Genomic DNA, 17,002 nt, shown 5'->3' with positions numbered 1-17,002 from the left:
GCCCATACAATCTCTGCTATGCTACCGCAGCACAAAAATGGCTAGAGGCAATATATAAACAAATGGCCTAACTAGTTCTAATAAAACTTATGAGTACTGGTATGAGTAGGGTCGACACATATAAGATGCCACAAATACTTATAAACACTTAATTCAGTGGGGGTTTTGTGCTTAAAATAGAACATACTCTGATAATCTGATGCTTACGTCTAGTCTAAATCCATTTAAGAATGTGTAGAACAATAATTCTCTTACCATAGTCAGCCCAGGCTGCATTCCAGCACGGATGGCCTCTATCTGTGTATGAGTGAACTGAATTGTATTACTGCAAATAAAAATCAAGTTGGTTAAAAATAAAGATGAATGACATTAGTAAAAATTTAGACAACAATGACAAGAGGGCTAAATGTCTACTCTATTATTTGCCCCTGGTCTCCCAATCTCTACTTCCTCCCATGCAGCCCTTTCTGTGGCTTTGTGTACAATAAAAAGTACATAAAACAAGATCTACCCTCTCAACAAATTTTAAATGTACATTACAGCACATTGTTAACTATAAGCACAATGTTGAATGGCAGATTTCTAGTGACTGACCCAAAGTCTTCTAATGACTCTCCTCACCTCTGACCCAACACAGACGAATTAAGACTGAATGGATATTGTGGAAAGAAAAGACTACCGTTATTTCTCAATATATTTAGCCAGGCCCAGACCTCGTGTGAAGTGTCAAAGTTCTAGTTTCCAGTCTAATATCAAATATAATACCACTTTTCAGTCATGGCACATATGCACAAGGGTAGCTGCTAAATGTAACAAATGGTCATGAAGTAAGAACCCCGTAATTATATTAAGATAGCCCTCTAATATTTATTTATCATTGTACCTGAAATCTTTCTTTTTGAATTATTATTACAGAATGGCCAAAAATGTATGAACTATTTAGTCAACTGACAGAATAGAAGAGGATCCAGAAATATATTTCCTAAAATTTTTAAAGAATCAGAAAAAATTTTTGAATACTTCTAATTCATTTGAAATATCAAACTATTATTATTCATTATTACAATTAGCAGAGATAGTGAAAGTACCGTTTGGGTTGGTTGTAAGGATAAGGACCTCTATTAGGAATAACATGAGGTTCAACAATTAAGGTTTTTGCTTCTTCAGTGTCTTCATCTTCCCCATCTGCATCTTTCCTTTTCTTCCCTTTTCCACTTCTTACTGGAAAAGTTATCCTACAAGACCAAAGTCTTTGTTCATTTTTAGTAAACAACAATTTACTAAGCACCAATCCTATGCATGACATCATAGAGAGGATACTCAGATGAGTAATAAACATTTAAGGTTTAAAGGAACTTAATATCTGTATACAAATTTTGGACAAAAGTAAATTTAAAAGCACTAAAATGTATGTTAAAGGTGTTGAGATCCAGAAAGTCATCTGACTAAGGGTGAATCAAAGAAGAAACATTTAATTAGTTTTTTAGGGGAAATAATTAATGATTTTATTTCAATTTATTTATTTATTTATTTATTTAGTCTTTTCAGGGCCACACTCAAGGCATATGGAGATTCCCAGGCTAGGGGTTGAATTGGAGTTACATTTGCCGGCCTGCACCATAGCCACAGCAATGCAGGATTCAAGATGTGTCTGCGACCTACACCACAGCTCACGGCAACACCAGATCCTTAACCCACTGAGCTAGGCCAGGAATCAAACCTGTGTCCTCATGGATGCTAGTCAGATTCATTTCCACTGAGCCAAGACAAGAACTCCTAACTACTCTATTTTAATCAGAGTAATATTCACATAACATAGATTTCACCATTTTAAAGTTTAGTAGATTCACAAATTATATAGTCATCACTACTCTCTAATGCCAGAATATTTTCATTATCACAAGGAAACCCCATGCCAATTAAGCAATTACTCCATTATTCCAACCTAAATCCATCCTCTAGCAACCAATAATCTATCTTCTGTCTTTATATTGGCCTAGTCTGGATATTTCAAGTAAATGGAATCATACAGCATTTATTCTCTTCTGTCTCCTATCTTTCCTTAGCATAATGTTTATAAAAAAAAAATTATATTCTTATGGCACATGCACTGTAAAGTGCTATACACATTGTCCTTGTAATCAGAAAACACTATGGAAAAGATGGCAAATAAAATAAATTTCAATGGATTTAGACATACAAACATGGGAGGGAAGACATTTCAGAAAGAAAGAATTAATAGCAGGGACTCAAGTACAAGTAGCCCATTTTGCTGGAGTGCAGAATACAAAAGAGAAAATACGGAAAGAGATAAAGGCTGGAGCCTTGTTATAACACCTTTGGGATCAAGCTTTTAAGGCAGAAGTTCTCAGTCTGGGGTCAGGGATACCTCAGAAGGCAACTCCCATTGGTACCGGAGGAAGTCAACAAACATCCTAAAATTAAGCTAAAAAATTAATTCTCTATCTGCACTTTGTCCAGTCTTTGTTCACACTCTGAAAAACAGGTAATACCAAAAAAAGGAAAGAAAAAAAAAAAGCTAAGAACCAAAAAAGCTAGGAGGTCAGTCCTTATTTTGAAGAGCAACAGGAGAAATAAAAATTTTCAGTTAGACAATGGAATGACTCTAGCAGTAAGGCATGTAATAGGTTTAAGCAGGGAGAGAGGGAGGAAGGACACTGTCATTACAAAGACTGAAGGTGTTGAGGGCCTAGGAAGACAGCAGTCAGGACTGATGTAAGGGGAAAAAAATGCATCCTTTAAGGCAGAATCTGTAAGACAGCAGGAGTTATGAGAATAAAAAGATTAAAAATAATGCTGAGATTTCAAGAAGCTTTCACCATTAATAAGATTAGGAAAGTATGAAGGAAGACTGGGTTTGGGAGTTATAAAGGATACATGTTTTTTATATGTAGAATTATTATATTTATATTTAATTATATTTAATAGCCCATTAAAAGCTGTCTGTTCTAATTTGCAACTGAGAAAGTAAGTCCTTTGCCACCATTGTAGGTACACTTAGTGCTTTGCCATCAATCCAGAGGATGGAATTCACGAAGCAATCAGTGCTTAAGGTACTTTGTGGTTTTTTTCCTACTCAAAACCAAAGCTCCTTTGAGTGTAACTATAATACAAATACTTAAAATCTGTGAAACCTAGCAGAGTTAAAAGAAGAGAATTTTTTTCCTAAAAACCAAAGAAAGTTCAAAATCACCTGGCTATGTGTATTAATTAGGGAATACACCAGACTGTGTATAATTGGCCAAGACATTATTTCTTCAGTCAAATGCTGCAAATATATTTAGATAGTACTCTTCAGACAAAAAGCAATTACTGTAAGAGAAGAGGCTACTTTTACTGTGATTTTAAAATAGGTACTATACAAAGAATTGGAAATAGAGTCAAATTCATCCAGATGATTTTATGGTGAAGGTACAGACTGTCAAACAATACCCAGATATGACACAGTATTAGTTACAATCCTGATGGCCTCAGAATGACTACAGAAAGCATGAAAAGGAATATATCCAGTTGTGACGTTACCTGAAAGGGGGTATCTGCAGAGCTGGGTCATCCACAGTTACTTTAACATTATGACCAGGAAAGCTGGCTTTTAAATGCTCAATGGAGAGAAATGTATCATTGAAATCAAGGGTGGCGATCTGATTGGGCATTTTGGAATAATGTGCACTGCTTGGATCCCCATAGCCTAAAATGATGTCATGCAGCCAGTCAGGTACCACACAATCGGTATTCATCAGGTTCCGAATAGTCTCTAGCACCGCCTGTCAGTAAGAGGACAAAAACAGATTTTGTTAAGAAGACATCTCAAGCATTTGCACTTCCATGCTATGCAGAGCTGGCTGAGCTAATCCAGAATTCCCAAGTGTTTCAGGGTAAGAAGCTATTTTCCGCTGACAGGTGCTTGGCTAGACTGAATCAACAGCTATATTTTCAGCTGATACCATACACTGAGTTAAACAAAAGACCAAACTTAGCAAGAACAGTTTATCCATTAGGAGTTCATTTAGACAGAATGTCATAAGTGAGTTTACCACTTAACTTCTGTTGAATAGGATGGAAATCTGATCAGGTCTACACAAGAGTAAGAAAACATTACAGAACAAACCTTTTAAAAAAAATGCTGCCTCTTATAAACTACTGGAGTTTCCTCCTCTTTACAATCCATAGTTCCTCAATGCTAAGATCACACACAACCATAAGCACATTAATGTATGCCTCGATGGTAAAACACACCAAAATTTAGAATACTATAATTAGCATTGTTAGAAATAAGAAATAAAAAATAAAGTGAATAATGATAAAAATGAAATGTCAAAATTTCAGAACAAAAGAATTAGGACTACAACAAAAAGTCATTATAGTAGTTAATATATACATTGTGAAAAGTTATTACTAAGAACCAAGGCAAATTTTAGACTTTCCAATAATTATTTTGATGAAGTGATCTATCCCACATCTGGAAATGAGAAGACTATGCTATTAATTTTAAAGAATAAAATAACCAAACCAACCATATTTATATCATAAATGCTAAACATTTAACAGGATAACAAAATAACAGGATAATGTATGTTAATCACACTTGTATTGACTTGTTTTATTTTCTTGGGCTTACTTCTACCTATCATTCTCCTAACTGCATACTTGGTTACTTGCTTAGCATTTGTCTAATCCCCATCAGAATACAATTTCCAATGAGAGCAGGGATCTACAACAGCTTAGCAATGGGACAGGAAAATGGATAGATGGACAGATAAGTATGTTCATGTAATCGTGGATAAGATGAGGGCTCTACTTCCTAAGGTAACTACGACTCTGGTAGGGAGATAAACCATGTCCTTAACAAAGATACGAAGAGCAGAATATGGCAAATAGTAAAGAATATTACAAGTACAACTGGAAAACAGCTCAAGGTGAGTGAGAAATGGATGTAGGGGAGGCTTTTGACATTAGGAAGGGTTTCAAGGAAAAAGTGGCATTTCAGTTTAGCTTGAGTAAAACATGTGTGAGAAAGCTTTATTTCATCATTAATGTAAAGTCACAGAAATGTTTTGATAAGCAGAACGAAATGATTCGTGGAAGTGTATATAAAATAGGTGACTAACTATGAGGGAAACAGGGGTAGAGACAGTTGCTATTTAATGCAATTACTTAGGCAAGAGGTAAAGTATCCAGATGAAGACAAGTTGCACTAACAGAAAAAGAAAAGGAAGCAGATGAGGGATGCTGCCCAACTAAATAGTAAAATACCAAAGATACTTAAAGAGTGTTCTTCCTTTTCCAAACACAGGCAAGTTCATCATTCCCCCTCTTTCTCGAGTCAGAACCCCAAAGCCTCTTTTGAACTTCCATGTATCTTTCTTATGGCTTTTGGTACCTTCTAATCTTTCACAGTTGTTACTTGTTTATATTTCCAACTTTGCTTCTTAGTAGTCTAAGCTCCCTAAAGGTGTAAGCGGTGTCTTACTCACCTTTACTAGCTCTATATTAACTTAGCACAATACCAGACACACAAGGGGCATTGAATAAAAAGGCAAGAGAAATGAATTTAAGAAAGGAACTATTTTTTTTAGTGAACTAAGTGAAATTTATTCATTACTGAGAAAAAAGAGAGACAGACAAAACAGAGGCCCCACCTTCACAAATTTAATTCTAATGCCAGAGAAATAACAAATATAAAGTCCTTTTAAAGTCAGATAAATAACAAATAATCATCAGGTATAATAAAAGCTGTGAGGAAAAAGAAAGGTAACTAGATAAAGAATGATGAGAAAGGGAGATGCTACTTCAGATAAGGTTGTCAGACAGGACTTCTCATGGGAAGTGACATTTAAACAGAGTTGCCCACGTAAAGTGAGAACAAACCATCTAGATACCTAACTGAGTAGGTAGCAGAAACACCATGTACACACGCTTGGGTTATTAAACAGAAGCAAAAAGGTCAGTATGACTGGTATGGAGGAAAAAGGAAAAAGTGTTAGGAAATGATGTTGGAGAGGCAGCCAGAGGACAGATGACAAATGATGTTGGAGAGGCAGCCAGAGGACAGATGATAAAGGGATTTTTGGATTATGGTCACAACTTTCTACTGTGATAGGAGACTGTTACAGAGCGTGAGCAGGGATATCAAGGTACAATTCACATTCAGCACTATGTGGACAACAGTGAAAGTGAAAGCAGAGATGTGAGAGATGAAGGTGTCCTGAGCATGGCATCAATACAGGTGGTGAGCTAATCAGACTGATGGATTGGATGTGAAAGGTGAGACAGAGAAATGAAGAAAACTTCTACCGTTCCGTCTCTAGCAACAGGGTGAGATGAATAATAAAAGCCTTTATGTGTGAGTCTTTTTTTTTTAAATCACAAAAATGGGTTAAAAAAGGTAATAAATTGATAATATATAAGAAGCACTGCTTAGAGGAGGACAAAGAAGAGAAAGGCACTTGTGCAAAAGCTAGTGTTATCAAATGGTTGAATTGCTCCATGTTTAAGTTTTACAATATAGTTTCAAACAATAATTTCAAATTCTTCCTTGACTAAAACTACTCTCCATAAAGTTATTATAAAAGTAAAACCCTCTAGTCTTCCTTTTTTCCACTAATAAGTATAAACACAAAATTACCTTAAAGTTATTTTCCTTTGGTTTCCTCCTCATTATTATATTGAAAGTTTCATACACATCTTCTGCTCCATTTTGTATAGTATTGGTCATATCTTGTTGATACTGGTTTGGATCCAAAAACACTCTAAATGTCCTTGATTCTCCTCTAAGATTGGGTCTGGGCTCAGGTCCTAGAAATATGTTTTAAGTATGTTAAATGAAATACATTAATTTTTAAATATCAAAGTAAGTTAGTAGTATTCCTTTTCTAGAAATGATAGAGTGTCCAGACTTAACTCTAGCCATTCCACCCACTAGAATGTCTTCCTGTCATCCACTGTGAATTCTTAGCTGAAAATATTTTCTCCTCTAAATACTTATCACTTCTTCCTAGAACAGATACGAGATGTTTATGATGCAATGCCATGAAGTGCAATGATTTGTGGATCCCCTCAACTGGAACAGGAGCCTTAGAAGTCAAAGAATTTTACTTGTGTCAGTTACTCATAGCTCCTACTACTGCTTTACAAAGAGTAAGGACTCAGCCATTCTTTTTGTCCTTCCATATTCCATACTTAATATGGTGAGGATAACAGGAAACTGCATATACTAGTGGCTGAAAGCTTAGAGGCTTTTTCTTGCTCCTGTACCCTCATTTTTTGGGTCTCAAACCTTCAACTCTAGTCCCATTATGTGGTCTTATGGTTATTCTACCTGTTCTCCATTCTCTTTTCCTATTTTTTTTATTCTAGTGATAAGTGTAGCCTAATTTTAACACCTTATCAATGATTTGATTTGTAAAATCACAGATAGAAGCTGATTTAAGTTCTGAGAGAATTCTCACGAAGTGTAAAATAAGAACTGGACATAGATGCAGTTATAATTTAATAGTAAGTATTACCAATAAAGGACGAAAAAAGAATTTCCAAAAACAGTTAAGCCTAAGAAATCAAACTGCTAACCAACTTTGTTAGAAAGTGTTTCTAAATGGAATAATGCTGGCACTGTGGACAGGACAATTCCTTCTAGGAGAGAGTTCTGCTTAGGTGCTTAGCATCCTTGGCCCACATCCATCAAACACCAAGAGCTCACCATCCCCTTCCTCTACCCCAGTCATATGACAGCATAAATATCACCATGTATTTTAAAACAGAGGGTAGGGTTGTTTTCAATTGAGAATCACTGAAATCAATATCATGAATCAAATCAATAAAACTTAAAAAGGAAAAGTTGAGAATATATATCCTTGAACAACAGTAAGAGATATTTCAAGATTTTTAAAAGCAGTACTGTAAAGTATGAATGGAAAAGTTTTAAACATAGGCAGTTTCACTAGAGCCTGTCCAATATCTAATACGGAAGTTTAGAAACCATGTTATTTATTTTTGAAACTAGGTAGTAGGTACCCTACACACTTTTATATGTAAACCTTTCTGTCAATGCAGTATATAAAACTAAAAAAATTTACCCAGGGCACAAAAAGGAAAAAAGGCAAGGAAATTTATCATTATGTACACACACTTTCAAAAATATAGATCACCATACCGTCTTCAATGACACGCCCTTTATCATCCAGCATGCCCTGGATTTCACAGCCTCTGACATAAACCAGGCCAACCTGCTCAATAAAAGGTCTCCTCCGGTCAAACTTGGTACCATAAGGTTTTGTGGGGCGCACAGTAATTAAAAAGCATACATCATGCTTCCGGAGTCCTAGTAAAACACAAAGACATTTTCACTTCTTAGAATGAGGTTGCTTTCAGTCTTCTGTTGGCAAATTCTCATCCTCCTATCTTCGGAAATGAGATATTAAAAACATTTAAAATATCAGATGTTATCAATGATTATACTTGCTTTATAATACAACTACAGGTTTTCCTATAATCTTTATTAGTCAAAGTTTGATAGCAATAATTCAATGAAAATTTCTCTTTACATTAAAATTAGAAACTTTTATGCCATGAATACTTACTAAATCCTCCAGATCATGCTACAGCTCCAAAACTGGATGCTCATCATCACTCTTATTTTTAACATTCTTAATAAGTAACCAAAAATATGCTTGGCATATAATCCATCTATATCCTATTTAGCAAATTTCTAACATCAGTTTAAAAACTGTCCATCAGTGTCATTTCAAAACAGTCTAACTGTATTTCATCAGAAGAGGTCAACTCTAGAATAATTCATCAAGGCATAAAAACATTATTTACAGATAGCATCTTAAGAAGACAGCTGAATACATATAGTTGCAGTTGGCAAATACTGACATTTTAAAAAGTGAATGTCAAGGGATAGGAAATTTATGCCAAAATTCACAATTTTCAGTCATTAGGTCAAATAATGGGTTGAAATGGATTCCCAGCTCTCTTAAAAGTAGACACACTGGAAGGTAAGGGACATAAAATGAGACCATACAGCATGTAATGTTATCCCACTTAATGTTCATTTTTCCCCAACTCATTTTTGTTAGTAATTGTATAGTATAAATGCAAGTTTAAACAATTTGCTTGCTGATAACCTTGGTAACAAGAGACATAACTAAATGAAATTAGCCGTGTGAGTGTGGGGCTAATGGTATTAGCACCATTCTGGTTTGTTTCAATATGGAATGGGGTTCAAGTCGCTAAAAGTAATAAAAAATAATGAATTGATTGTTTGTTTCCCAACAAATTCTATGCTAATAAGCAAGAGAGGAATGAAAACTAAGGGTAAATGATCTACTTTGTGAGCTGAACTTCCTTTATGACTTCTGATCTGTATAATGCATTAAAATTTCTAAGTCTTAGAGCCAAAGGAATGGCCCTGAAAAGTAATTTAGTCCCTACCCATGTCACTTTTTGGTATCACAGAGGGATACTGTGGGATGTCTTGGATCCACATTAAAAATACCTATATTACCCTAAGCTCAATTGTCCTTTCAACCATCCATATTTACTCCATTCTGGCTGTGCCTCGAGAGCAGGAGCTAACATTTGTTTCATTAATGCTGCTTCTTTTATTTTAAATAGGGTAATGGAGGAGATAAGCACCTGAGTTTCACACGTTCTTAAAGGGACAAGAAAGTACTCATCTTAAACTCTTCAAAACTCTTCTATTTTTATAGGACAATATTTGCTACTGTTTACAGAACCTCCCTCTCATTTTTTATTTGGTTACTCTATCTGGGATCCAAAAGGGGGGCTGAATTTTGGCTCTGGCCTCCCAGAACACACTTTTCTTCCCATCATGCCCCAATGGATTACTTGTCACACAATATCCTACTGTTCTCTATCCCTGTCCATCAAAATTTACCCATTCTATTTCTCATCTACCATGTTTAAGGAAAAAAAAAAAAAAAAGACTACTTGATGGTTTTCTGATTAGCAGTCTCCAAAGTAATGGAGGTAAGCAACTCTGGGTAATGCAACTTTCTTTTCCATAATGGAGGTTTGTCATCTGTCATTTATACATTTCCATAAAAGTTTTTTTTTTTTTTATTTTTTCAAGTTTTATTTCTAGTCATCACTACTTCTAGGGCCAGCCAATAAGTTACTCCAGGTTATGACCCATCATGTAAAATAAAGTTTAATACCTCCTTAAACTCCAAGGGGCAATACATATAAGACCTTCTTCAGCAACTTAATGTCTTTTTTAAGATTTAACAATAATAAAGTTACATATTATTCCACCTGATTGGAACAATTTTGAAGGACACAGGAGTCACAAAAACAATCTGTCAAAAGCTATACCCGCTATGGTGGCCATTTGTTAAACATGTAGCCAGCTTTGTTGCTGGATTCCTTCAGAATTTTTGATAAATATATCACATAGCTACTATGGTTATAACAGCTATATTGAGAGCAATAATTTCTGAAAATTGATCCATTAAGGGACTATCCTTTTCCTTCTGGCATGCCAAGAAAACAGAAGGAGATAAAATCTACCAGCTCCTGTTTCTCACAACAGGGCAGCAAGTATTCTCATAAACAGCTGGGAGAAAAATATAACTGTGCCAACTCAAAATCAGTTCTACATGCTATTTCTAGCACAGGTGTTATAGACATTTTAACTTCATTTGGCTTAGTAACTTTGAACATGCACGCTTCTAAGTAAAATTAATTGTGACACTGAACTCCCATCCCTAAACTCTTGTTTAAGTAAGAACAGAGAAAATAAGCTCATTTAATTTCCCTGTATTTATTATTTATTCTTGACTACATTTGATTTCACTGATATTTTCATCTGACTTTCTCTCTTTGGTACAAATAAACTTCCTCTTTTTGGTACAAATAAACTATTATTTCTTTCTGGGGTGCTGTATTAACTACCTCTAATGTCCTTCTGAGTTTGTCTAATTTTGATTTTGTATCTTTATTTTCCACAAACTGTATGCATCCCTATTCTACTTTGGTTGCTTTTATCTTTAAAAGATACCAATTTTCCTCACTTGCTTTGCAAGTGTGCAAGTTATATGTAGGTCTGTCCCCTTTTTTAGTGAACACAAGTACTTTATTCTTTTTATATTGATCCTATAAATGCATAAACACTTTCTTCCTGAGTTTTAAGATTTAAAATGTCCTCCAACTGCAACTTTCAAAACACTTTGATAGGAATGCTTTTTCATGTTTTTATTTTATTTTATTTTTGTCTTTTTGCCTTTTCTAGGGCCACTTCCCACGGCACATGGAGATTCCCAGGCTAGGGGTCTAATTGGAGCTATAGCCGTCAGCCTACGCCACAGCCACAGCAACGCCAGATCCGAGCCGCGTCTGTGACCTACACCACAGCTCATGGCAATGCCAGATCCTTAAGCCACTGAGCAAGGCCAGGGATCGAACCTGCAACCTCGTGGTTCCTAGTTGGATTCATTAACCACTGCGTCATGACGGGAACTCTTCATGCTTTTAATAAAAGTACTAAGGTATTTGATTATTCTTGTATGATTCCTGGTATTTTTTACTAGTAATAATTATAAATCAAATGTCTTTTTTTTTTTTTTTTTTTCCTAAATTAGGAGACAGAGTATTCTTTACTTTTATTTTTAGTCTTTTGAGGGCTGCACCAGAGGCATATGGAGGTTCCCAGGCTAGGGGTCGAATCGGAGCTGTAGCCGCCAGCCTATGCGAGAGCCACGGAAATGCAAGATCTGAGCCACATCTGTGACCTATACCACAGCTCACGGCAATGCCGGATCCTTAACCCGTTGAACGAGGCCAGGGATCGAACCTGCAACCTCATGGTTACTAGTTGGGTTCTTTAACCACTGAGCCACGATGGGAACTTCAATTGTCATTTTTTAAGCCAGATTTTAAACATAACATTTAATAAGTTCAAAGGGATAGTACTTAGGAAGACTGCTTTGCTAATGCTCTAAGTGCAAGTCTATAAATTAAAAAGGCAAAAGGTAACCACTTCTTGAAATTTAAAATTACCTTCCCATTCATCTTTGATGTGATCTCTGACATTCAGGTTGATGGTAACATCTGCACGAACTCGGGTTGGCCAGTTTTCACCTATGTTGGGTTTTGCAACCTCAACCACAGTAAAAGCCACAATGGGCTGGGCCATTCGTGCCCAACCACCAAATACTACACCACCATATTCAGACTGCCTGGAAATCAAAAAAATGGATGATTACTCAAACAAAAAAATAACTTTTCCCCAACTTTTGGACAAGTTACAGTAGTAACTAAGAATACATGTTTAGCTAGTACTTAAGCCCTAATAAGAGGATGAAACAGGACAACATGGTCCAGAAAAGAAAGGGAAGTAGAGAAATATCCCTCATACATTCCCAGAAAAATAGATAACTCCATGTATGTAAGAGCTGAGCCATTTTGTCAAAGAATGAAATAATCCAGCACAGTTTTATTTTATATTCTTAACTTCCCCCTCTTTATCAAGACAGTCTCAACTGTTTAATTTTACCCTATGTATTATAAGTATTTATGTAAGCTGTTGTAAAAATATTTTGGAATAAGCTAGAATTTAAAAAATTTTTAAAAAAGCAAATGATAGTATCAATGCAAATGCTTTCTTTAGGGCATAATATTTAAATCTCCAAAAATATGCTGCCATGATTAGGGGCATTCTTCCTTCTTATATTGGTGGTTTAGCTTTTGTATTAAATAGCATATTTGGGAAGTCTGTAACATAACAACTACAACAATACTTCAAAATTGTAAAGTACTGTCAAAAATGACATGCTCACATAGATAAACTATATTCTAAGCAAAGGCTTTTGTAAATAACAAAAAATTGTAACACTTTATAACATCTAAGAGTAAAACTAATTTAAAAGTTCTGCAATCAGATGACTTGGTTAAGTGCTAAAACAATTTTTAAAAGGCATTACCCTATGTCTAAAAAAGCTTTTGTAATAACTTTCTATCACCTCTCCCATTTTTACAACTTTACTACAATACAGTTGACAGACCATTAAATTCATTCATTGTAAATATACCGTTCAAAAACTTTAAGTTGTGCATCCATCACCACAATCCAATTTCAAACATTTTCATCATAGTTTGAAAAGATCCCTCTCATCCACTTGCAGTCAACCCCTGTTCCTATTCTCAAGCAACCAATCTACTCTTTTCCCTGTTTATAAAATCTATCTGCAACATGAGGCCTTACTAAGTCTAGATTTCTTTCTTTTTTTTTTTTAAGGTCAATGATCCATTTTGAGTTAATTTTAGTGTACGGTGTGAGGTAAAGGTCAAAGTTTATTATTTGCATACGGATATCCAATTATCTTGATACCAAGTGTTAAGAACATCATTTTCATTATTTTCCCCATTGAAGTGCTGTGGAACCTCTGTCAAAAGCCAACTGATCATAAATATCAGGGGTTATTTCTGGACTTTCTCTCTATTGCGTTGATCTATATTTCCGTTCACAAGCTAATAAAACACTCCTTTGATTACTGCAGCTTTAAAGTTAAGTTTTAAAATCTGGGAATATAAGTCCTCCAATTTTGTTCTTCATTTTCAACATTATTTTGGCCATCCTCATCTCTTTGTATTTACATGTAAATTTTAGGTCTGCTAAGGGTCGGCAGAGGGGAGGAAAAGGAGGAGGAAATTGGCGAGCATATCATTCTGAACATCAATAACATAATTTTTATCTTAAGATCATAAGATAATTCTGTTTCCTTTTTGTTTTGTGTTTCAAATGATTAAAAAATCTGTTATTCATATTAAATTCTATAAGTATATATATAGGCCCACTAATACTCTGTACCGTTAGATTTCTGACCCTCATACGCACATCCTCTCTTATACTGCTCAGCAGTTTCAGCAGCCTGAAAACATTAGAACTATGCAATGGGTAAAAATGCCTCTGCTACTTTTCCAGCTTCAAGATGTGAATCAAAGCCACACTCCTTTTAGATCTCATTACTTTTAATAGTTTTCAATGACAGGCAATTAGGAATGAAAAGTTAGGCTTTTTTTTTTTTGGCTACGCCCACAACATGAAGAAGTTCCAGGCCAGGGATGGAACCCCTGCCACAGCTGCAACGTAAGCCACAGCCATGACAACGTTAAATCCTTAACCTGCTCAGACACCAAGGAAACTCTGAAAAGTAAGAAAAAATTTATTATCTCCAAAAAGTAGTATTTTCTTCCCCTATCAGAAAATAATATAAGTTAAAAAAATTTACTTTATTAATAAACCATAGAACTCTAATTATTATTGCTTCATCTGGCATTTAACTATAATATAAGTGAATCCTATTTGATGAATTCCTAGTTACTAAGTCCCTACTTTGCAAAATGACCAAAATTAGGTCCAGAATCGGAGCATATAAATGCAAGGTAACCATAAATTGTAAGGCAGCTTTCTGATCAAGCACTCCCCCGGGGCCCAAACAATGGGCAATAATTTTAGCAAAGCTGTGGGCAGGGATGATCAGCCAGTGGGTATACAAATTCCACAGGGCTGGCCTGCCTACTGACTCAACTGATTATTAAGTCAAAAATACTTTATGTTGTGTTTTACAGTCTCACCCAGAATAACTTTTCACATAATAATTAATTAAAAAAATAGAACTCTGTATGAAATAAAATATGGAAGTGAAAAAAACAGATCATAATCACAATGTCCATGTAGCTCTCTGTAATTAGTAAGGAGAGAAGCCTGGAAGGCACCTGAATCTGTTCACACTCAAAATACATTAAGCTTTTCACACAGAATGCAGTACAAGTACATATGTATGTATGGTGTGACAATAATGTAAAATAATTTTACAGAATTATTTTACTCATTTATAGTCACTTGTCACATATAACTTATGTCTACTAATTTCATACTTAGAATGAAAGAGTGAATGATGGGCATTTACCCAAAGTCAGTCATATCTAAAAAGCATAAACCTTCACAGATCTTTTTTTTTGTCTTTTTGCCTTTTCTTGAGCTGCTCCTGAGGCATATGGAGGTTCCCAGGCTAGGGGTCTAATCGGAGCTGTAGCCACCAGCCTACGCCAGAGCCACAGCAACGAGGGATCAGAGCCGCGTCTGAGACCCACACCGCAGCTCACGGCAACGCCGGATCCTTTAACCCACTGAGGGATCGAACCCGCAATCTCATGGTTCCTAGTCAGATTTGTTAACCACTGCGCCACGATGGGAACTCCCAAACCTTCACAAATCTTATGATGCAGAGCTGCCTACAACAACGTGAGAGTCTTTTCTTAGCCGAAGGAGTTCCAAACATAAATTGGCAGGCAGAGAGTTTAAAAGTTCCCCAAATAACAAAACCTACTCAACAAGCCTTAAAAGTAAATGCTCATGATTTAGTCTCTTCGAGGCAATCTAGGCAATCTACAGATGGACGGCCAGTTCTTCTAATGTTCCTCTCTGTGCGATGTTCAACTATGCCCCTCATCTCCTGCCAGGTCCTTTAGAGAGGCTGACTGAGACTGGTGGTGACAGCCACAAGGGCAGTTGGGGTAAAAGAGTACCCCTTTATCATAAGCTGCTCCCAGGACTGAAACTGCCTTGCCCTCACACAGGTCTACTGGACAGCCACACTCTTCCCTCTTTACCCTTCTACTAATGCCCAACCTACTCCCTGCTACATTTCTCCCTCCCACCCCACCCCACAGAACAACGACCCCTCTTCCCTTACCCTCAGCCCCACTTTCTAGTACCCAGATACATATTTTCTATTTTAACACTCTGCATATATCTAACTCATATTAAAGAATTTTTCAAAGAGTAAATATCTTATCTCTTAAAGGGCCTCTTTATACCACATATATTATTTCTAGATACACCCGTGAAGTTTCTGACAGAAGTATGTCAATCCTATTTGCATCTATTCATTGCAAGTGGAACCAATTTACTAACCATGGCTTCATTCTGCTGACACTATCCTCGATGTCTTGCCTAATTTCGTAAGTTGATTCTAAGCGGAAGAGATTAAAGTTCCTTAGGAGGTAATCATGAAGAGTCAAAAACTGCAAATTCAATTTGGGAAGAGCAAGACAACCTGAAAAGGAAAAAAAATTCAAATTTGATTTATTTGTTTAATCAAACATCTGATTTCATATATATACGCATATATTAAAAAGCACCACAGATTGGTAAGAATCGAATTTAATGGTGTCTAAAATATAGCATATTTGATAAGGTCTTTTTATTTCCACGTAGAAACTGAAACCAACTTAATATATGCCATCTATTAAGATTGGGAATAGGAGTTCCCTAGTGGTACAGTGGGTTAAGGATCTGGTGTTGCCACTGTAGCAGCTCAGGTTGCTTCTGTGACGCGTATTCAATCTGTGGCCCATGAACTTCCACATGCCACAGGTGTTGCAAAAAAAAAAAAAAAAAAAAAAGGTTAGGAATAAAGAATGCATTTAATTAATACATGTAACCTGCATACTAATGATTCATAGGCAAACAGTGCTTCTAAAAGTATTTAAAGATACTTAAAACTAACAGTTTCAGGTGGAGGATAATGTGAGAAAAAGAATGTATAAATGTATGTGTGACTGGGTCACTTTGCTGTACAGTAGAAAATTGACAGAACACTGCAAACCAGCTATAACAGAAAAAAATAAAAATCATTAAAAAAAAAACAACCTAACAGTTTCAAATTCTTACTTTACCGCTTAATTTAAATCCAACAAATCTCAAAGTAAATAATGCTACCATAAACATAGCCCATGATCAAATTTACTGTGGAAACTGAATTAGTATATTACATTACACAACACCATCTTTAATGATTTTCAATGCTCTGAACCTTTGCCTTTTTGCTAGACTTTAAGGATAAAATGTTGGCTCGAGTTACTTCCCTTCTCTGACAACATTAACAAACAATATTCTTTCCATTATCTTCACTAACATTATTTCCCTTGGATAGTAAGTAACCATGCTCTCAGCAGA

General features: G+C 35.7%; 1 protein-coding gene across 5 annotated transcripts in view; it reads right to left on the bottom strand.

Annotated features, from left to right (window-relative positions):
* The window catches only part of AQR (aquarius intron-binding spliceosomal factor), a 97,929-nt gene that overhangs the window by 42,128 nt on the left and 38,799 nt on the right, over positions 1-17,002 (bottom strand). For all 5 annotated transcript variants that reach the window (XR_014814538.1, XR_014814534.1, XM_084975059.1 and 2 more), the window contains exons 16-22: positions 15,959-16,100; positions 12,040-12,218; positions 8,171-8,338; positions 6,647-6,816; positions 3,544-3,785; positions 1,089-1,235; positions 256-325 (exon numbers count right to left, since the gene is read on the bottom strand). Coding sequence is in view for 3 of the 5 variants with exons in the window: in XM_084975059.1 (XP_084831185.1) it covers positions 256-325; positions 1,089-1,235; positions 3,544-3,785; positions 6,647-6,816; positions 8,171-8,338; positions 12,040-12,218; positions 15,959-16,100 (1,118 nt within the window). In the remaining 2 variants the exon portion in view is untranslated. The remainder of the gene's footprint in view (positions 1-255; positions 326-1,088; positions 1,236-3,543; positions 3,786-6,646; positions 6,817-8,170; positions 8,339-12,039; positions 12,219-15,958; positions 16,101-17,002) is intronic.

This window comes from Sus scrofa, chromosome 1, assembly GCF_054392235.1.
Source record: "Sus scrofa isolate SSC_HxYL_T2T_F1_AM1 chromosome 1, Sscrofa_HxYL_maternal_Yorkshire_Landrace_v2.0, whole genome shotgun sequence".
In the NCBI taxonomy this organism is placed as follows: Eukaryota; Metazoa; Chordata; class Mammalia; order Artiodactyla; family Suidae; genus Sus; species Sus scrofa.
The sequence above is the reverse complement of the archived record's forward strand: the minus strand, read 5'-3'. Positions and strand labels throughout refer to the sequence as shown.